This window comes from Lampetra fluviatilis, chromosome 39 (genome assembly GCF_964198595.1).
Source record: "Lampetra fluviatilis chromosome 39, kcLamFluv1.1, whole genome shotgun sequence".
Classification (NCBI taxonomy): Eukaryota; Metazoa; Chordata; class Hyperoartia; order Petromyzontiformes; family Petromyzontidae; genus Lampetra; species Lampetra fluviatilis.
The window spans coordinates 5394163-5416308 of NC_136313.1; the positions used below are offsets into that span (position 1 = coordinate 5394163).

The window sequence follows — 22146 nt, forward strand, 5'->3', positions numbered from 1 at the left end:
GGTCGAAGGGCTTCACGTTGGCCAGCAAGAAACGTGCGTGGGGTGCTTGGGCAGGGCATGACACCGCTAAGCACAATTCTAAAAGAAAGAATAAAACACTCAATATTTTACGGTTTTAAAAAGTTGTGAAACCACCTTAGGGTGCAGTGTGTTGGGATTCCCACTGTTTGTTTTTCATGTCGAATGCATTGGCCGCATATATATATGAATCTGCCTCAAGAGCAATTCACAAAAAACACACAATTAGGATAAAGCTGTACGCTTTATTTTTTCTCGAACCACGAAAACGATGCTTTTGTACGACGCGACCGGAGTGTTCTGAAACGTTTCCAATTGCGAAGCGTGTGACCTGCTCATAAAATCCACAATTGTATTTTGAATTCGGCAAAATATTCCTTTATTGTTTAGCACTCGTTTACTCGTCGCCCACGTGGATATACAGGAATAAACAAGATATGTATTTTGCATCAAGCAGATAAAGCACCGGCGAAAATTCAAACCTTCAAAGCACCATTGGTAATAACATATTTACATGTTATGCTGTCAAGTACAATTAATACAGTATAACATTTGTTGCGAGTTAACATACAACGTTTCTTTTTAATAAAGTATGCCTTACAATCCATGTGCTGAAGAACTCAACATCAGCCATGATTTGTGGCAATGTAAATGACACACTATCTTGTTTTGTGCAATGCTTCGTCTGTCTCATTAAGCGTGTGGCAGGCCTTGCTCTATAATGACACGGTTATTATCTCGAAAACCGACCTGCTGGATGAAGCGAGCTCGCTTCATAAAACATTTAAAGGATCCCGTTCCATTCAATTGTCTCATATGATTAGCATTTGGCAGTGATAAAAATCATCTAATTTTTTTAAGTTCATATAAAATGTGACTGTTACAAATTAAACATTTTCATTGTGGGCGATTAAAGCTGGGTTATCTGCTTATTTAAGTAATTAATTACTTTGCTTTTGATCGATTCCATTATTTGACTCATCAAATAACACAAACATATTTTGGAGGAAAATAAAAGGCCCTCACCTCTCTTGCCACGTGTGCCGCTGGACAGGATATTGTTTGGAGGACTTTGATGTCATCGGCATCATCAGCCGCATTGCAGGGGGGGTTCCCTGCTTTCGTTCGGCAGGATGTTGGTGTGGTTGCAGTATTAAAGGAGCCCCCCCAGTATACAACTTCAGAAAGTTTATGCCAATGTTGCATTGGATTAATTAACTTAATCGACTCATTCACGCTCAGCTCTACTTATGAGTAAGCTATCGATCACGTGGCACTGTTCGGTTACAATTTTGAATCCAGGTTCGAAGGTCAATTCAGCCACATCATCCCTCCCAGGTTCAAATAAAAACGCGTAACAATTCGTTTGAAGCGAGGCGTGGGAGACACCGTGGTAGCGTGGTGTTTTCCACTGATATTTTAAGATCACCAACAGAAATGTGGTCCTGCACCCCACCACGCTCGTTTGAACAAAAGGGCACAAGGTGGCTTCACGCGGTTACACGTGTTGCTCAGGACGAAGTTGTCACGACAAGTCTGGCCTCTGAGATGGACTGAATCGTGTTCACTCATCACATTTTGGCCCATGAAATATAAATTGGCCAACAACAAAACAATCCCCAAGGCAGGTTCCTCCTGAAATTTTTTTCTTGAAATTCAGTGAAGGTTTTCCAAGATAAATACCAGATGTTTTGTTTGTTTTCTAATCTACTAAGTTGAGGATATGAACCGGAATTCAAATCCGTGATCTTGAATGTTTTGGCTCATTAGTTTATGATCTAACCCCCTGAGCCACTGAGTAACATGTGAAGCGTGATTTCAAAATATATAAAAATTTGTTATTGCGAATATACTTCTGTAAACGTCATTAAGAACAACGATATAATGCATTCACGATATAAAGTAATACAATGGTTGAACAACACTTAAAGAAGTAAATTTCGTAAGTTCTTTAAAAGATGTTTTTTTTTATGTTTTCCCCGATTGCGCTATCGGCGTCACGCCACGAGATGAAGTTTCCCTTCGGATCTCTCGCACAGCAGTGCAACCCTTCTCCGTGTCAGGGAATAGCCCACGGAAGTTGATATCATAGAGCTGCCTCTCAGGTCCCGTCAAGTGACACGTGGTCCACGCAGTAGAGGGCTACACTTTCCCCACTCGCTCTACGTCATCAGAGCGATGTTCGCCACGATTCAGTCATAACGATAATTGATTTTTCATTGCTGGGAGTTTTGGTCAAATTGAGTGCAGAACTAAAGTTTTACATAACCAGTTGTTTGTTTTTTGGTGCAGTCATTGGTGACCGGGCTGAGACATTCAACTCATTACAATTGAGAAGCCAATTTGAATCACAGGCATGCACCGTTAATTTTAACCCAGGGATGTCTCAGCAGTCGTCGGCTTACAAATTGAAAGGAGGAATTCATTATCTGCAGGAGTGGCAGTCTATTCAGAGCGGCATATCATTAAACATGTCTGTTTCACCAACATCACCACGATTTTTTTTTTTAAACAGCAGTAACATTACTTCAATGAGGTTGCGTACAAGTTTAGCTTTGAAATGTCCGGGGAAACAGTCATAGTTTGGGAATGTCTGAAAGGTACTTTTCAAAGCCAATCTTGTTTACTTCATAAACTCATTCGAAATGATATACTGGGCAAAAGAATGTCACAATGCTTTCATCCTCGACACAACACTTCATTGTCACGGCCAACTATACGACACATGTTATATATATAGAACAGTTGCATTAATAACAATATAAACAGTGCAATATAAACAATACCTGACAACGCAAACTATTGCCGTTTATCAGTGATGGCAAAAACAGTGCCGCTGATTTCATGGAACACGGTTTTATTGTGGAGCGCTCGACTCAAAGTTAGGGCGGGAGGGAGAGAGAGAGAAAAAAACTCAAATCGTTCGTCAATAACGCTGTGCGGCCTTGAACATTTAACAAAAATATTATAACAGGCAACGTTTCTATCAATTGCCCTTCCTCATAGCACACGCAATGTCACGTTGCGGTCACGTTACGTGAAACGAAGTCGCGTTCATTTGTACGCAAGGATAGCTTTAAAATGTTCGAGGAAAGAGTCGATGAAGAAGGGCACCCTTCCTACTTTATATATATATATTTTTTTATTTTAGGCCAAAGTATTTGAACGAATGTGAGTGAGTTTTTTTTGGATGGTTGTGGGGGGGGGGGCAAGGGGGTAATATTTGTCCATGTGCACCGTTGCTAAAGCAGCAGCAGCAGCAGCAGCAAATGTTCAAAGTGAAGAAGGTCAAACAAGGAGGCCGTGAGGTGGCCGAGCAAGGGGCGGGCGGCGTGCTCGTCAACCACCGCCTCGCCTCGCCGGTCGTCAAATTGAGCACCACGTGACGTGAGGAGCGGAGCGCGCTGCTCGCCTTCGCGCCCCCCCCCGTCACCCCGGATCGAACCTGTCGCGCGCTGCACCCTCGCAAGCCAGTCCCGAGCATTAACCTCAAACCCATCCTTCGGGCAGTCGCCGCTTGATTAATTGTCAAACAAAAGAACTCGTTTCTTCAAAGGTGATGAGTGAAATATTAAAAAAAACACAATCTATAAGAGATAGGAGGGGGATGCATTAAGAAGAGAAATATGATAAAAAAAAACATTTTTTTTCTACCTACGTGACTTTACCGAAATAATCAAAGAGTATGGAAATATGATAGATGGATTCAGAAGAGCAATATAAGGTGAGAAGTGTATTCAGGTGACAGTCATGAGTGAGTGAGTGGATAGCAACATCGTGATTCACGAATCGAGGCGTAAACGAATCATCCCAACACCCACAGAGATGATGAATAGTCACAATTCAATTAGATCCGAGAATGAGATTGTTGTAACACTGTGGTGAACGTAGTTGCGACGTGTGGCTGCAGTGGTCACATGAACCAATTGGCTTTAAGGTAGGATTGTCTCCTCCGACGTACAATAGAAACTGGGACAATCTGATTGGAAGAAGGAATATCTCAGAGCGCCGAAAGAAGGGAGCGGTGCATGTAAATGCATTGCCTTGAGTGGTGAAGTATTGCACAACTGACACAAAAACTGGGACTTTTAATGTCCCGGAAGACTTGCAGATTTCAAAAAGAGAATGATCCTACGAAAAGCCGCACCCGAGTACATGAGACATGAATTAAAAAAAAAAGTTTACTTACACAAACACAATTCGACGCACGTATCTCGATGATGAGAATCGATTTTAATCTATTAATCAATGCATCGTTACACCTTTACTAATGCTATCACTTGTATGAGGAGAGATGGACATAATTCTATGATGCATTGTCTGCCTCTGTTGGTGGTTTATATGTGTACGGTTTGCGCACTTTGTGAGTGTACGGTTTGCATTGTATTTTGTATTTGTTCATTTTGTACTCAATAAAAAAAATTGTGTTGCTTTATGAGAAACCAACAGTGGGTTTTTTTCCTATGATATACTGGTCCCTGGCATAGGAAGGTAGAATTTCCATCACCGGTTCAAACCTGCCAATAGAGACACATGGCTTACTTTGGACGGCTCATCTCATGCATTTTTGTGCTCAAACAGTCTAGGGTTCCAATCAGGCCATCATCTCTTTAGGGTTGGATCGATAAAATGAGTACCACTTGGTGAGGCTGCACCACACCTGGGTTTAGGAAGGTCAACACCATTTATCCAAATGGATGTATGAGTTCCCTGACATGAGAATGTGGAAATGTCCATCCCCTACGGAGAAAACCAATTGAGATCAGCAGAGCCGAGGTGTTTAAAAGGAGCGTTGGGGGGCATTGAACGTGTTTTTAATAGTCATTACCAGCCATGGTCAATCCACAGCTGGATGAAGGCCTCCCCAAGCCCTGCGCCGTCTCTCGCGATGATGCGATGGAGAAATCATCCTCCCGGTTCCTGCACCTTGAACTGATTAACTTCGGTGGACGTGACCCTATCGGATGCGTCCTTTTCCTCGGCTGCCGCTCCAACAGAGTTTCTATGCAGTAATCGTTATTTAAAAGAGAACAAAATCGTGTAAAATCCTTCAACTAGTTCTATGAAGCAAGCCATTGCACGGAGTAAATCAAAGCCAACATATTCTGTGTCCATTGACACCAAGCCAATTTTACAATGACCTCTTAAACGATAGACCTGTGAGTTAATCTGTCATCACAAACGCCATAAAGCAATTGGATTATCCAAGTGTTATACAAGATATGCGTGTGGCCCATATGCCATTGCAGTGGTACACCACTTCTATTGAATGTGGGTCAGACGATTTTGTATCACTCAGCACACCTGCAATTGTGCAATTATATCTTTGAATCTTCACTTTTTTTCCCTTTGAGTAACATTCACCAATAGACGCAAACCTGCTCACTGACAATATGTTAAACGCATGTCGGTTTCCTGCAATCACACGCGTGGTCTTTATGCCGAGTCAAGTACAACATTGCTCATCTCCGTGACTTGGATGGCGAGTGGTTATTTACTTTGGAGGTCCCATTCATCTGAACGTTAGTACCTGCAAGGCACAGTAAGGACAAAGACATAGGACATCAGAAAGGGCCTTTGAATTAGATGCATTCGGCAATTCATTATTCCATGTATTGAAGTACAAATCCTCTTATCTGTGTGTATATTAAGCAATGTTAAGATTATCCATGCCTTCAAATTAATCCAAGCGTAATCATATTATTCACTCGATAATTCTTCCTATTATCGTAGCCTTCATACGGATTCAAGGAATTACCCAAAGTTGGCAGCCCGAGAGGATGGGTGGGTGGGCATTATGAGAGTGTGGGTGTGGGAGTGGTTGGGTGGATGGATGCTTCGGTGAGTAAGTGGATCGATGGATGAGTGAGTGAGTAACTGGATGAATGGGTGAGTGACTGGGTGGTTGGGTGGGTCAGTGAGTGAGTGGGTGGGTAGGTGGATGAGTGGGTGGATGTAATGGGTAAGTGAATGAATAGGTGTGTCAATGGGTGAGTGAGTGGGTGTGTGGGTGTGTTGGTAAGGAAATGAATGAATGGGTAGGTGGGTGAATGGGTAGTGCAGTGAGTGAGTGCGTTGTTAAGGGAACTAATTAATGGGTGGGTGAGTGAGCGAGCAAGTTGCATCTCATCTCACGTATGAACCTGGGGCTCTGAGTGTGTGGGGGTGGGGCAGGGCTGGGGCCGAACAGATTCAGTCAAAACTCACGGTGAGATGCGGCAGTTGGAGGCAGACGCATAGTTCCCTGTGTAGCGCACGTCACACCGCACAATGTTGTTTGAGTAGTCCATCTCGGGCACGATATAATTCGGGTTCACCTGAACCTACACACACACAAATACAAACAAAGATCACCCATATAGCCTTAGCAGACATTTTTGGGGCAAGTGCTGCTATGAAGGCCGGCACAGTATACGAGAGGGTGGGTGATCAGCATCACGCCCGTCCGCCTTGTCTCCCCATTGGTGTGTGTACACTACACGAGGTACTCATTTGAGGCTGAGTCGACCTAGGCGCGGCCCAGAACCGAGTCAGATAACCGTCACTGGTGTCGGCCATGAGCTGGAATCGAACTCGGGTCACCGGGTTTGTAGCGCAGAGCACTAACCGCGACACTACCACTCCGCACACACACGCGCACGTGTGCCGATGCACAACTACGCACAAGCATTCAACAAACACAACAAACACAACACTACGTGACTGTCACACCAGCACGGGGCTTGAAACAGGCTCGGTGCACTCTGCATGTGTGTTATATTATCTTACATTTATGTAGCGCTTTTATCCAAGGCGTTTGACACAGGGTTGTGAGTGGTGCAATTAGGGTGGCTAAAAGTACGGTGGATTGGGATGGGGTATATGAAGGGCGGTTAGTGGGTACCGCAATTACGGGGGTGCCTAGGGATGGAGGGAAGGATGGGCCAGGGAGAAAAGGAGGGTCTTGTTTGGCACCGTACAGAGCCAAACCGTGATACTCGAAGGTGCGGAGGAAGGACATCAAGTGAAGTGCCGAACGCTCGCAGGTCAGAGGTCACGGGACAGACCCAAGTGCTGTCGGAAAAAAATACTGTGGTGTTATTTAACCGAGAGGACTTTCATGACAACATGGAGTACACACACACACGCACCGACCTCTTCCAGGACGTCTGGCCAGCATGATGGAAGAGTAGGCTAAATACCTTTATAAAGCGGCTCCAGGAAAGGTGTCAACCAAGATAACTGCAACTTGACTTATCCCATATGAATATTGAATGGCGCCGCTTGGTAGAATGAACATTTATCTGCCCTGTAGATTTTCCCACAAAAAATAATTTTATTCCACTGGCCGGCACCGATTCGGATAAAAAGCAGTGGTCGAGATGGAAATGTCGACATGTCGACATGAAATCGATTCATTCCGCAGCCCACGTTCCCTCGCCCATTCCCCTATACAGAAACATGCGGGCATAGGGATAGGAACCGCTCTGAGAAGCGCCGATCTCCGCACGTTGGCGTTGCGAAAAGTGCCAGTGTGGCATGCACCGTCGTGCAGCGGTGTAACGGTTAGCGCTACACTGTGCTACGAACCCGGCGACCCGAGTTCGATTCCCGCTCACGGCCAACACCGATGACGATTATCTGAACCGGTCCTGGGTCTCCCCAAGGTCGACTCGGCCTCAAATGAGTATCTGGTGCGGTGTGTAGTAAACATCGCCACTAGGGAGACAAAGGCGGTCGGGCGTCGTGCTGGCCACCCACCCCCTCGTGTGTCGTGCCGGCCTTCATAGGTGCTCGCTAACAGCACTTGCCCAAACAGTTTGTTAAGACTATGGGGGGGGGGAGAATCTTTGTCTTTGTCTTTGTAGTGTCCTGGCACATTTCCACCACTGCATACAAAAGTGAATTGGGAACCCAGTGATAGAGTTACGCTATTCCCTCGTTATTGTCGATGAGAGATGCAGTACATTCCAGAGATGCCCTTGAATAACACATTTCGCCGATCATGTTATTGGCCTACGAAAACGTATCTTTTGAATGAATTACGTGCAATAAATGTGTGAGTAAGCCCTAAAATATAGACATTATCACAACACAAACCCAAAAAAATTGGTTACAATAAACATAAGGTAAATAAAAGTATTAAGTAATTATTTGTAAATTAGCTTGAAATCATCACCTTATCGCATCACTTCATCTCTCTCGATGCAGTCGTCGTGTCGAGTTCTAGATGCGATTGGCAGATAGCGGAAATCGAGGAAGATAACGAGGGAATCCTGTGCTGTCAGCACACACGAAGGCTGAGGTTCACCCCGCAGCGTTGTTGTGCAATGCCATGCGAGCGACTCTGTTGTATTGGTGTTGGTCATGGGACTGTTTTTTGCTGTGGGTTTGCTGCCTTGTATGCATGCACGCTGAACTTCTTTCGCACCGAACATAGCCAACTGTGATAATTGGAGGTGCCTTGCCCAACCTTCGGAATTGGTGTACTTATTCACTTTGAACTTGCATAGTTTAAATTTCATTTCTTTTTTAGTGATTTTCTTACCTTTCCTATACTTTGCACTCCTATCGTTTTTTAATTATTATTTGTCGTTGGAATTTTCTGACCCGGCCCTACTGGACATCTGTGAAGAAGAGACTCATAGCTCATCGGATTTTATCTCCAAGATAAATAAAGATTCTGATTCTGAATGTGGGTGACGATGTCTTGACAATGGACCGTCTAATTAACAACTGTCCCACTGCCACTCATTGCCCTGAAACATCTCTGAATAAAAAAAAAATAAACTCCGCATCTCCTGAACCTCTCCTGTCGCCGTTCCTAGGATACGATATCGTCACGACCCGTCGCAGTTTATGGTGCCGACAGTGACGACGATGATGACAACGATGATGACGATGACGACAATGAGGACGATGATGACGACCATGATGACGACGACGACAATGATGACAACGACGATGATGACGACGATGATGACGATGACGACAATTAGGACGATGATGACGACGATGATGACGATGACGACAATTAGGACGATGATGACGACGATGATGACGACGACGACGATGCCAAATGTTCGACGATGGAAAGGACACTTGCCTTGAGAATGTACTGCCCAGGTTCCACGTCAGTGATGTCGATCCACTGGCAGTCAATGTCGGCGTTGTAAGTGTCGTAACAGCCAGGACTTAATCCCTGCAAGAAATTAAAATTTAAAAAATGAAAACAGCATAGTGGTGTTAGCCTGAGAGAGGGAAGCATTTTTTTTTGATTTAGGGACTTTTACTCGATGAAAGAGTTCAACTGGAAGACGTATTCACAATTCTTGCAAATCGCCTGATGGAGCTGGTGGTTGTAATCACGTCACAGTACTCAAATTGTAAATTATTGTGGGTTGACCCTCCAACATAACCGGTGTGGTGAAGTAATAACTAATTGGCATGTTTCGTTTACGTGACAAACTTTACTGATTGGCTTTGTCGTAGAGTGGTGGGTTAACGACACATTTAAATTTACGCGATTTAACCCAAACAAACATTTATTATGGATATTGGTGGCGAAAGCCTACTACGTATAAAACATTAGGGGCCTCAAAGTTTACTTCCAAGTTACCTACAAAAAAAGCAATGAGTTTAATGTTGGTGCTGTGCATGACTTAGACAATTGCTTGATTACCTGTGCGTCACATTCCTGCATTGACTTTTATTAAATGCGTCTTTTATTTCAAAAGTTAGGCTTTTTGGGGGCTGTTTGGCTGATAGAACTCGCAACGGCTCGAGCAGAGCCCATTTGAGTGCATCAGAACCAGTTTCAGCCACCCAGGTTCTCAATGGTAGAGAGTTTTAGTGGGCTGAACCCATTCAATCAATGACTGTGCACAATTAAAACTGTCGAGGCAATTGTCCAGATTGCCTTGTCAACCAAACCGACTCATGGGCAGATGGATGGAAGGGCAGACAGACATACAACAGAAAAGACGCACAGACAAACAGAAAGACAGAAAAAAACAAGCAGATAAATGCAAGGGCAGACAGATTGTCAAACAATGTCAGATAGAATAATACATGGATGCACAGATGAATGGAATAATAACATAGACAATTTTACAGACAGACTAGCACGGATAAATATGCAGAGACAGACAGAAACGTGCCCAGGCAGACAAACAAAAGGACAACAAAGCAAAAAGGATGAACAAATAAACAAATACAGAGAAATTATGGGATAGATAAACAAAACAGACAGCCTACTTGACAGCCATTCAATCAAACAGATGGATGGATGAATGAACTGACACAAGGAGAAACGGACCCACGAATGGACTGACGGACAGAAGAAGCAATGGACAAAAGGACCAATGACAGATGGATGGACAGACAGACGTTTGCACAGATGAGCGAATGAACGTCAGACAACTGAACATATGGACAGGCAGATGGGCATATAGACTGACAGACCGAGAAATGGACTAACATGTGGACACACGGACAGGTCGATAATTGGATGGACGGACAGATAGACGGACAACATGGACAGACGGATGGATAGATAGTAGCACACGAACTGACAGGCAGACGGACGGACCTGCTGGTGAGCGGCACACGTGTATCGCTTCGCGTATCCGTAGTCGCAGGACGTGTCCTCCAGGCAAAAGCTGGCCTTATGACCCTCCGCCACACGCCTCTCTGTCGTGGCGTCCAGCAGATCGTAGTGGCTGAAGGAATCCATGCTGTGGAAATGCCTGAACGCACAAAACAAGGCGACACGTGGATGGTATCACAGGTCACGTGGGAAGAGATCATCCTCATCGTCAGCCGTGGTCAATCCGATGATGGATGAATGCCTCCCCAAGCCCCTGCCACCTCTTGTGCACAGATGTGACAATTGATTTTGGGCGCCGCGGTGGTGGGATGTAAATGTGGGCTGGCACAGACGCACATCTGTAGCGTGTGGGACGGTTGATGCATCCCACACGCTGTAGGGTGGCACGGTGGCAAGATGTTAACTGCCTCGCCTGGTATACAGGAGATCGGGGGTTCGATCCCGACCCTAACGCCTTTATATTTGCAGTTTGCACGTCTCGCTCTCCCGTGGTCACGTGTTTTTTTTTCTCCGGTTCCTCCGGGTTTTTCACTCCAAATTCAGAATCAACACGCGTTTGGAGTATTTGGCTGCTATCGATGTCCACGTGATAAGCCACTCCGTTAAGCTATCATTTGTGGACAGGCCTCTTCTGAAAAAGAGCAATATAGCTCAGTGGGCGTTACATAGTAAAATAAATAGTATACAGTAGTTTAAGTTGATACAAGGCATGGGAGACAGAAAAAAATAGGACAGAGATGTATTGGGAAGAGAGTTAATATAAGAGATGTATTCAGAAGACAGCTTTAGGAAGGAGAGACAATGTACGTCTACCGGTGGGCACCCGGAAAATATTCACGGAGAGATTGAAGCCCTGCGCTTGGCTCTAAGTGTGTGGGGGTGGTGCAGGGGGTGGTGCAGGGGGTGGGGCAGGGGGTGGGGCAGGGCTGGTGGCTCACTGATGGCAGCTGTGCCATTCCCACTGATGCTGCGGCCGGCTCGGAAGGAAATCCGCGGTTCCCTGGTTCTTGACTCGCTGCGGGAACCTCAGCAGCATCCGCGTGTGGTAGTCGTTGCCCTCGTGGGGGTACGCCGAGCTGGGCACAACGCGAGGGGGCCGTCCATAAATGACGTCACGCGATTTTGGACGAATTTTTGACCCCCCCCCCCCTTCGTCACACGGCGTCACAAAAAGTTAGACCCCCCCCCCCTCAAATATGACGTCACAAAGCTCTGCCCCCCCCCCCCCAAAAATATATTAAACATGCTTCAAATCGCTTTAAACTATTGTAATTGTAGTGCGTATTTAATGTGGTGCTGCACTCTGATGTTGTAGGTGAAAACATTAATTAAAAAGTCTATTTAATAAGTAGAACGTGTTGTCTATATTTATTTAAAGTTACACATTTTGATGTGACGTCACATTTCTCAAACCACACATCGTCACAAATGTCTGACCCCTCCCCCCTAGGTGCGTGACGTCACTTATGGACGGCCCCAAGGTCAATTCGCAGTCGCCACCGTTTGGTGTTCGGTCATCACCCGCAAGTACCTTTCATCGCTTGTCATTGTTGTCAGCTGTGGTATAATGATGGTCACAATCATCAATATTATAATAATCATCATCGATATCATTTATCAATAAGTTGCAACCATTATCATCATCATCATAGGGTCACAATCACAATTATGAACGAAAATGAATCTTTCTAAGTGTCATCATGATCAGAATCCTCATTGTGGTGATCTCTCCCAATCGTCGTAGCATTGTGAATAACAGTAACCATCGCCGCTGTCGTCATCAATCAATTTCGATCATCGCCGTCAATCATCTTTAATCGTCGTGTTCAACAACGCGGTGTCATTATCGTTACAATCAACGTCGACATCTTCATCATCATTACTCGTGCAATGCTGTATTGATGTGACAATTATCAGCAACGTCGTGAACGGCAGTGTCGGTTAGCGTGCTGCGCTACGAACCCGGAAACCCGAGTTCGATTCCCGTTCATGGCCACCAACACCAGTAGCGATTATCTGAACCGGTCCTGGGGCCTCCCCTAGGTCGGCTCAGCCTTAAATGAGTACGTGGTGCGGTGTGTGCCGTGCCGGTCTTCATAGGTGCTCGCTTAATAGCACTTGCCCCCCAACAGTCTGTAACAGGCTAACACGGGGGATCTCTTGTCCGTGTCTTATCCCCACTCACCTTGCCAGACACCTTTCTTCGGCCGCACAACGCACCGAGTACATTGTGACTTTCTGCACGTACGTGGCGATCTGAATGTAGTACGGGTCTGGCACCAAGTCCGGAAGCCCTGGGGGGAATTTAACAACGAAGAGCAAAACGTTAAACCAGCGAGAGACAGAATCAAAATATTTGTTCATACTGGAGGAATCCGATGAGCTATGAAGCTCTTTTTCACAGATGTCTGCTAGGGGTGAGGAAAAACGTTGCAACAGCAAACAACACCAACACATGATAGGAGTACACAGTACAAGAAAGGTAAACAAATCACCCGAATACACAGGCTATCACAAATGAGAGCTCAACGAAGTGCCTTACCTCGCTGTGGGCAGAGCTTCTGACTTGCGAACCCTTGCGATCGAACGGTCGCGAGTTTAAATTACATTCGAAGGTCAACCCGGCCGAACATCAACATCGTTGTCATCATCACCATCATCCTGACATGGTGAATAAAATGAGCACTGTGGGAATTTAATCGTTTGTCTACACTGGTCCCTGCCATAGTATTGTGCCATTTCCACCACTGGCTCAGAGTCGCAGACAGAAATTGGCACCACCCTGATGTTCGATTGAGCTAGGAGGCACCTTGATTTCCCTTTACTCTCATGTCATCAATGTGAAATCATCTAATATCATCTGATAGCATTAACTGATGATGTAATGAACTATTATTCTCCTCTTATTTTTTTGCCGATTGTGCTTTCGGCATCACAGCACGAAGCATCCTCAATAAACTCTCACAAGTGGAGCCACTTGACTAACCTGCCCTGCCACTGAGAAGCATGCCCGGTCGTGCGAGATATATTTAATTCCCAGGGCTGGAATTAAAGCACATTGAACGCGTTGGGTTTTCTGTGCCAGTCACTGACATCTCCAATTCGCTACACTTGAGAGCCTAATTGAATGGGAGGCGGCTGCTTGGGTTCGAACCCAGCATCTCGTTGGCTCCAACTCAGCGTCATGACCTCCAAGTCAACGAGCTGCCCTGGTGGATCTACGACGATTGTCTCACGACCCTTATGTGAGGCTGTGGATAGGAAAATGTGATATTCCGTAGTTTTGGTCATACTCTCGTCGGCAATTAAACACAGCAGGATGGCTGGGTGCGTTAGGGGCGTATTGTATTGCGTCCAAATCCTGCGTCGCTAGAATCCAGGGGTGGTTCGGCCAACAATGCATTTGTTTGGTATTGAACAAGAGACGATTACAAAGCACGAGCGATCAAGGGGAGAAAGTGATGCAAGAATTCCACGAGTGACAAGCCAGAGGCCAGGAGCCCATGAAGGTAAAGGGGAGGGAAGAGCGATTGGGCTCACTGTCACCCCCGGACTCACGTCGTGGCAACGTTTGGGAACGTAGTCATTTCAGGGGAGGGGAAGGAGAGGGAAGGGTGGAGGGGGGCGGAGAGAATTTTCTCCAACCGAACCGCGAAATCAAATAAAGTGGAGTGAACTTGTGGTGATAATGGAACCCCCTGTGGTGGAAGGCAAACTTGTGCCTGAGATAGTGTGTTAAGAGTCTGTCAACACTCTCCACCGGCTGACCAACTCGTGTGCTGTACTAGTGACGAATTGGCACGTTCTGTTGACGTGACAACCCTTACTAGTTGGCTCTGTCTGGTGGTAGCGGGTTTTAACGACACATTTATAATATTTACGCGATCTAACCCCAAAAAGCCTCTATTATGAATTAATTTGTTTATCAAGCGGAGAGAGCTGATGGTCTCATCCCAGTCACCAGTGACCGCACACACAGAAACACTCGCAAAATATTTTTTTTTTACGTTTTCCAACTAATGTTGAAAGCGTTTACCCATCATTAGCTCAGTATGTCCGTCTTAGATTATTTGGCTGTGATGCTTTTCCACGTGATAAGCCACTTAGTTGAGCTATCATTCACGGCCATATCGATTCTGAAAAATAGCTGTATAGCTCAGTGGCAGTTTAGTTTTCGTATTTTTATTTATAGTGAATTGCTTACTTTTCCTATATGTTGCACTCCGATAGTGTTTGGTGTATTGTTTGCTGTTGTACCTTTCCGACCTGAACCTAGTGGACATCCGTGAGAAAAAGCTTCAGAGCACATCGGATTTCTCTAGGATAAATACAGATTTTGAATCTGATTTCCATCGTTAATATAAGCAGTGTGGGGGGTGGGGGGGGGAGAACAGAGCTTCATTATGAACACAACTTTAGTACAAAACGTTAGTGTAAAGTTGTGTAGATATTTTGAAATCGTCCTGGAGAAGAATGATCAAGTTCTTCATACATGCTCGCGCATTTTGTCCTAACGGCTACCCGTCAGCTTCTGTGCATGCTGGAAATCATTACGTAACACATGCGTATGCACGATTTTTTTACGGACCTGTTTCACGTGATTTTAATCATTTTTCCAGATCTTGTTTTGGTTAAGTCGTCTATGTCGGTTGAATTGCCACGTTGCAAATGCTCCCTGCAGGCCCCTCGTGCACGATGCATCCCTCGTGTGGACAAATAGGTGAAGGGACTTGAGAGATATTCATATAACACCTGTAAAGTCGTGGTGCGTTGCGATCTGAACCCTGTAACGCGAGTTTAATTCCTGGGCAAGGCTAACATCAGTGCCAGCGAGATCTGAACCGGTCCTGGGCTCTCCCCTTCACCCACCCACACGAGTCGGCATGGTGAAGTATGGCCAAACAGCCCCCATGACCAACACAGTGTCGTGGAGACATTCATCTAAGCAGTGGATTGACAAATGGCTGTACAATGTCACCAAACGCAAGGTCATTCTTTGACTCATGACAATGCAGTGAGAGGCACAAAATAAATAGAATCGAGTTAAATCAACACAATATATATAAAAAATGACGCAAAACCATAATTGCATTAATTCTACATTGCCCCTCTGATTAACACGGTTGTCTACGTACGGTGCGAAAGAAATTCCGCATACACGCTTTACACTAGCGGTTGCATAATGTTTATGTAACTTGTTACGCATGCGACGAGCGACTAGACCATTATGCACTGGACAAGTTACATAATATATCACAGTTGCGTGAAATCATTATTTTAGCAGACTTAGTGCAATTATAAATAATATATCAATACTGTTTAAATAATGAGATGTTTATGGATCTGAGTAAAATCTGTAATGATGGAAACATATACATCATGGGACCTTTTTTGCAAGTAAACACGTGCAGGTTTCAATCATAAAACGTGCTATTTTGGCATCTGCTATCAGGCAAAATGCATTCTTTATTTGTAATGACAAAATAAATTACAAAATATGTTATTTGCTTAAACATATACTCTTTAAGCGGTGGCCATCCTATGGAGACGCGAGCCTCTGCCAGCAGAACGTGGCGTTTCTGCCGTTGGCACGGAGCTCCCAAAAGACACGTGCCACGGAAACACTTTGACTTGCAAGTTAAAAGGGGAGGGTGAACGTGAAAGGCAAAGGTGCGGCCCTGCAATGTTTTGCTCCCGTGCCCTGCTGGCGGAAGGGCCATCACTCGAGAGAACTCCTCTCCATTCTCTTTTTTTCTTTGGCCAGACATTTCGGAAGAGGTGGGAGCAACCACGACCCTTGCCTTACCACAACCCTTGCCTTACCACATTGCAAACATCAGATCGACGAACTGTGCTGGCTAACCATTTATCAGACCGCTGGCAGGGTCCATATTAGCAACTTTCAGATTGTTTCAACTGCCATGCCCGGAGGTTGAACCAGCAACCTCTTTGCATTGTCCAGTGTGCTTATGAGATACACCACTGAAGCATCTGTACCGGGTGCTGCTCGTTGTGTGTGTGTGTGTATTCTGGTGGGCAGCGGTAGTATAGCAGTTAGCGCATTGCGCTATGAACCTGGCGACCCGGGTTCGACTCACGGCCAAGAGCAGTGACGATTATCTTAACCATTAGTGGGCCTACTGGGGAGACAAAGGCGGCCGGGCATGGTGCTGGCCACCCACCCCCTCGTGTGCTGTGCCAGCCTTCAAAGGTGCTCACTAACAGCGCTTGCCCCAACCTTCTGTTAAGGATATACGGGGGATCTTTGTCTTCGTATATTCTGGAATACTGCCATTGCAATAAACAACATATACAGTGGCAGAATGGAATGTCCCCTGATGCACCGCATTCCTTGTACTCCCAGATGGGAAACGATTGCTTCAACGAACAAACATGTGGCTTGCTCCCAGTGTTGTGGAGCCGAGTAGTGGGTGATGTAATTAGATTGTGTTTACAAAAAAAAGCAGTCGGTACTTTTCAGATTTGGCTCCCAAAGTGATGGTTCACTTGCTGCTAAAGCCATTGTTAAATGTTCAGTTTATTTATTTCAACGAAAGTGTCCCTATGTTATGAGTGGAAATAAAAGTGGATTTTTTAATATATATGTTTAGTAACTCTGCCTCGGGGAGAATGACGTACACGCCTACATACATACATAGATGGATGGATGCATACACACTCAATAATGCATATTATCAAACATGTATTCAAAGAGCAAGCTTGACGTGTAATGCACCTATTATTCATATTGATTCTTAAGCTAAAGGATACGTGCATTCATCTGCATGAGTAAGAATAAATAATTAGTTTTTCGGTTTGTGCAATTTGGTTTGACTCCCTGCAGCCACTAGTGGCCGAAACGATTGAGCACAACGTTAACAAAACACTCAATTATCAAATTGAATCACAACCATGGAACGCAATCATTCATTGGAATGCAAGTGGCGGGAGGGTGAACCATTGGATTATTTAATTTGGAGCTTTCGTGACTGCAGGAATTACTCTTTGGTTCTTTCGGTAAAGTCACGTATAAAGATAAAATAATAAATTAAATACTAGCATACGACGTTTCAATTGCAACCCAAGCAATCATCATCAGGTATAAATGAAATAGAAACACAAATCTAGTATACTTAGAAATGTAATGTAATACAACAGAGAGTCGGATAACATAACAGTCAACACCCTACCTGGTTGATTACGTTCTTCCTAACGAATGCAAAATTGTATCTCTCTCTCAAATTTAGCATTCTCAGGAAGAACGTAATCAACCAGATAGGGTGTTGACTGTTACGTTATCCGACTCTCTGTTGTATTACATTACATTTCTAAGTATACTTGATTTGTGTTTCTATTTCATTTATACCTGATGATGATTGCTTGTGTTTCAATCGAAACGTCGTATGCTAGTATTTAATTTATTATTTTATCTTTATACGTGACTTTACCGAAAGAACCAAAGAGGCATTGGATTATTGTGGGTTCTGGCTAACAATTGAATTGAAAAATCTTTACCCCCAAATCACAAATTCTTACGCCTCCAGCCTCTACAATCAAGGGAGTGTGGTAGAGTGCTCATCTCTGTTAGACATCCCAAGCCCCGCGATGGTAATTCCACTTTCCAATTGTGGGAGTGTTGAGTCGCAAGACTACCACATTCATTTCTAAAAGTCACTGTGTCCGTGCTCAAACGCGCAATGGTTGTTTATTCATTTTAGCGGTCCTCAAGTGGCAATGGAAAATTCCACATTCCTATGGTAGGGGCAAGTCAATTCTTGTGACAACTGTTGTCGTTTTCCAATATTTCGGTCTTCGTTGCATTGACCTTGGAGGAATTATGATGGGATTTGTCTCTGATGGGATTTGACGGCAGGACATTCTGTTTGCGAATCAAGTGCTTTGACCACAGCACTACACAGCTCGAGACAAGCCAGCTCAACGTGTTGAGGAGTCGGTCTAGCACGGTGACTATTTCATCTCATCCGCAGTGTTTAACCACCACAGCACTTATCTGTCTGCTTTTTCCGTCGCACTGGTCAACTTTAAATGCCCTCTCATCGCCTCTATTCCTAAGTTTGTAGAACCTTGCTCAATTCAAAAAAAGCATGAACTCTTTTATCTATTACACCTTCAAGAGTGCTGTATTTTTTTGCTGACCGCTTGCTATTTTAGACCGGGTGCTCGGTGTTAATAAAAATAACACATGCGTACAGCTATCAGCAACACGGACCAAATACCCACCTTGCTGTTGACTTCTCTCAACAGCCACCCGCCTATTGTAGTACGCGTAGGGATTGTAGTACTGCATGTAGTACGGGTTCTCCTCCTGTCCGTACTCGTTGTAGTAGTAGCCGGGGTAATAGGGCTCGTCTCCTTGCATGCCGTCCCTACGACCCGCCGCACCGTTGCCCCTCGCTCCCGTCGCCCCCCCGCCGCTCTGCCCGTTCTCATTCTGCCGGTCCGCGGGCGGCTGCCCGTCGTGAACGGACGCGGAGAAGGGCGGCTCCGACTCGGGCTGATGCTGCCACCGCCGCCGCTGCTGCTGCTGCTGCCCTCTCGCCGGAGCCGCAACCGTCGGCCGGAATGCGCTTGCGCCGGACCGAGCCCGCACGGGGCTGGGTCTGGACGAACTCTGCGCCACCTGGGCTTGGGTGGCCACGGCGGCCGCGGTTGCGGCGGGATGACGCCTTCCTCCCCGGCCGTCCACGTTTGGGGTCGCCGGGCGGCGGTGACCTTCCCCTGCGAGCCACCACCTCTGGGCGGCGCTCCGCGCGGACGCCTGCCTTCTCGTCGGGGCCCTCCTGGTGGCCGTGGCGGTGGCGGTACGGTCGCTCTCCGCCGACGACGGTGGCGTGGGCGCAACGTGACGATGCGCCGTCCCACCGGCTGCCACGAACTGATGGCCCGACGACTGCAGGCTGTAGACGCGCCCGTTGTTGCGCCACCGGACGAAGCGATTGGAGTTGGGCGGCGTGGCCTGACGCTCGGAGCTGCAAATGAGTGGAAATAATGCGCACAGCAGCCCTAGCCTCAGGAGCCAAAGGCCCTGAGCTAAAATGTTCCACGTGTTCATTTTTAAAGGCCCGCTTTTTTTAAGAGGAGGAAAAAAAACTCGCTGAAAATGTTTAGCGATTTCTGCTTTCTTTAAAGTACAAAGCTGTGATAAAACAGTAGATTTTTTTTCGCTATTAATTTGGTCTAGGGTAAAGCAGTTCAATTCCGTTAAAGTGCCTCAAAGTCTGATTCAGCTCGCCACGAATGGAAAGGTTTGCCGAAGAAAGTCTGCATCCACTTTCACTTATAACCAACATCTGTGCTCTCTCGCAGAGATCTGGCGGGTGGCTGGGTGGGTGCAGAATGTGAGATTTCTGGGGTGGAGGGGGAAGATTTTTTCCCCAAACCCACGACTCCTACCCCCACTTCAACATTTTTTTTTAAAGGCACCATGTACAAATTTGTTCCGCTTAATTTGGTGTGTTTAGCTCATTCACACTGGACAGAAGCATAATAATAAGTCAACCCTTTGCCTCTCCGCTGCTAGATGGAGCATACAATGATAGGCTTTGTCCGATACTCTGAAAAGTGTTGACCAGTGCTCATTACTGTTGTTGGCCTTGTACCAGGTGGGGAAATTCCACATTGCCATGGCAGGGTTTACTATAGCTATGGTTAGATCTGTTGACTTCCTCCATAATACAGGTTTTTTTGTAGAGATTGCTCAAATATATAAATGTGCCGTTAAACCTGCTACCACCCGACAGCCAATTAGTAAGGTTCGTCACGTAAACAGAACATGCCAATTCGTTACTAGTGTAGTGACATATATTGGGTCACTACGGTGTTAGCACCAGCTACTGACAGAAGAGTGGAATTGCATGTGTTAGAGCCTCTCGGGCAGCATTGATTAAACATTTCTAGAAATTGTATGTGTTTGCAATAGGTGGCCCAGGTTTCTGCACCATATGAGAGGGTTTGAATGATCACAGCATTATACACATCCACTTTGGCCTTGGTGATGATGTCGTCGTCTTCAATGACCCCGTTCTTCAGTTTGCCAAAGGCAGCACTCGCTCGGGCAATCCGATTTTAGATTTCATAATCCATTAAGACATTGTTAGAGAGATGGCTGCCTAGGTATGGAAAACTGGGAACGTATTTTACTATTTCATTGTTGGTAGTGATTGCAGGGGATAGTAGATGTCCTCCCGGAGCTTGTTGGAAAGGGATCTTTGTTTTCCTGGGTATTGATTGTTAGACACATACTGCCGTAAGCATCTGTAAATGTGTTGACGATGACCTGAAGGTCAGCTTGTGAGCAGACACTGACTTGGGCATCATCGGCACATAGGAATTCAACAACAGATGTGATTGATGTTTTCGACTTGGCTCTGTAACGGTTGATGTTGAATTAATTCTCGTCTGTCCTATACGTGATATTTATGCCTCTGGGAAGTCCTTTTCTCTGTCAGATGAAGCATTCCCGCCAGGAAGATGGAGAAAAGAGTTGGTTCAATAATGCAGCCTTGGCTTTTCACCGGTCCTTACTCCGTGCCATCACGCAAAAGACGGAGAACGTTAACAAATCTTGTTGGGCAGCCATATCTTAGAAGGATTCTCCATAGCACGTCATGATTAACAGACTCGAAAGCTTTAGTCAAATCGACGAAGGCCATGTACAATGGTAGTCTCTGCTCCTGGCACTTTACCCCCTCTATTTCAAACTGAAACAGGAAGGAATTCTCCACAATTCTGGCTATCGCCTGATGAGGTTGGTTGTAATTACCAGCGAAATATCGTACTCGAATTGTAAATGTTGTGGGTTTACTCTCCAACACACCGGCCTGCTGATTAATCAGTTTAACACGTAGACTTTCGTGACCAATATTCATAATAAAGGTTTTTGAGTTAGATCGCGTAAGTATAAATGTGTCGTAACCCTCCACCACCCGACACAGCCAATTACTAAGGGATTTGTCACGTAAACAAAACGCCAATTAGTTACTGCTTCAGCCCACCGGTGTGTTGGAGAGTTAATCCACAACATTTACAATTTGAGTAGTACGACGTTTCGCTGATAATTCTTCTTTCGTATGGCATTGTGAAAAGCACGTTTTTCTTTTTGTTAATGATCGTCATAAATGAATACAAAGGTTCCTCATCCAGTCCAATGATGTGGTTTACAAAGTGTGGATTTCAGCGATACCGCCAGGATGTGCATGGATGGAGCATTCATCGGTGATGTGCTTTGATGGTTTGGACTTCTCCACAATCACAGCTGGGCGATTCTTTGATCTTCCATTTACGGAACGCGTTCGTGCATCTGCCGTGTTGGGCCCGAGTGCGGTTCAGCGTGGTCCACGGTCGTCGTGGAAGAGAAAATCTCGGTACTTCCACCGTCGGATCGTGAATGATCTTTTTGTTTGCCACGTCCATAGCCGCCCATGATTCAGACCACCGAGTGGCGGTGTTTATATTGTCGGCTGCTAGAGCAGAGGCGCGTATCCAGAATGGTTTCCTGGCGTGGGGGGTTCCTTTAGCAT

General features: G+C 45.6%; 1 protein-coding gene across 2 annotated transcripts; it reads right to left on the bottom strand.

The window, feature by feature from the left end:
- Positions 1-697: 697 nt before the first annotated feature.
- On the bottom strand, positions 698-19031 carry LOC144945898 (protein-lysine 6-oxidase-like). 2 transcript variants are annotated; one of them, XM_078874527.1, is made up of 7 exons: positions 18848-19031; positions 12792-12900; positions 11545-11682; positions 10589-10745; positions 9104-9199; positions 6226-6341; positions 698-5548 (listed from the first exon to the last, which is right to left on the bottom strand). In XM_078874527.1, exons 1-7 carry the CDS (start codon positions 18984-18986, stop codon positions 5542-5544), a joined length of 762 nt encoding a protein of 253 aa, XP_078730653.1. In that variant the 5' UTR covers positions 18987-19031; the 3' UTR covers positions 698-5541. The 2 variants fall into 2 exon arrangements, with proteins under 2 accessions (XP_078730653.1, XP_078730654.1); XM_078874528.1 differs by lacking the exon at positions 698-5548 and having other exon boundaries at positions 6222-6341.
- Between the last annotated feature and the right edge of the window lie 3115 nt (positions 19032-22146).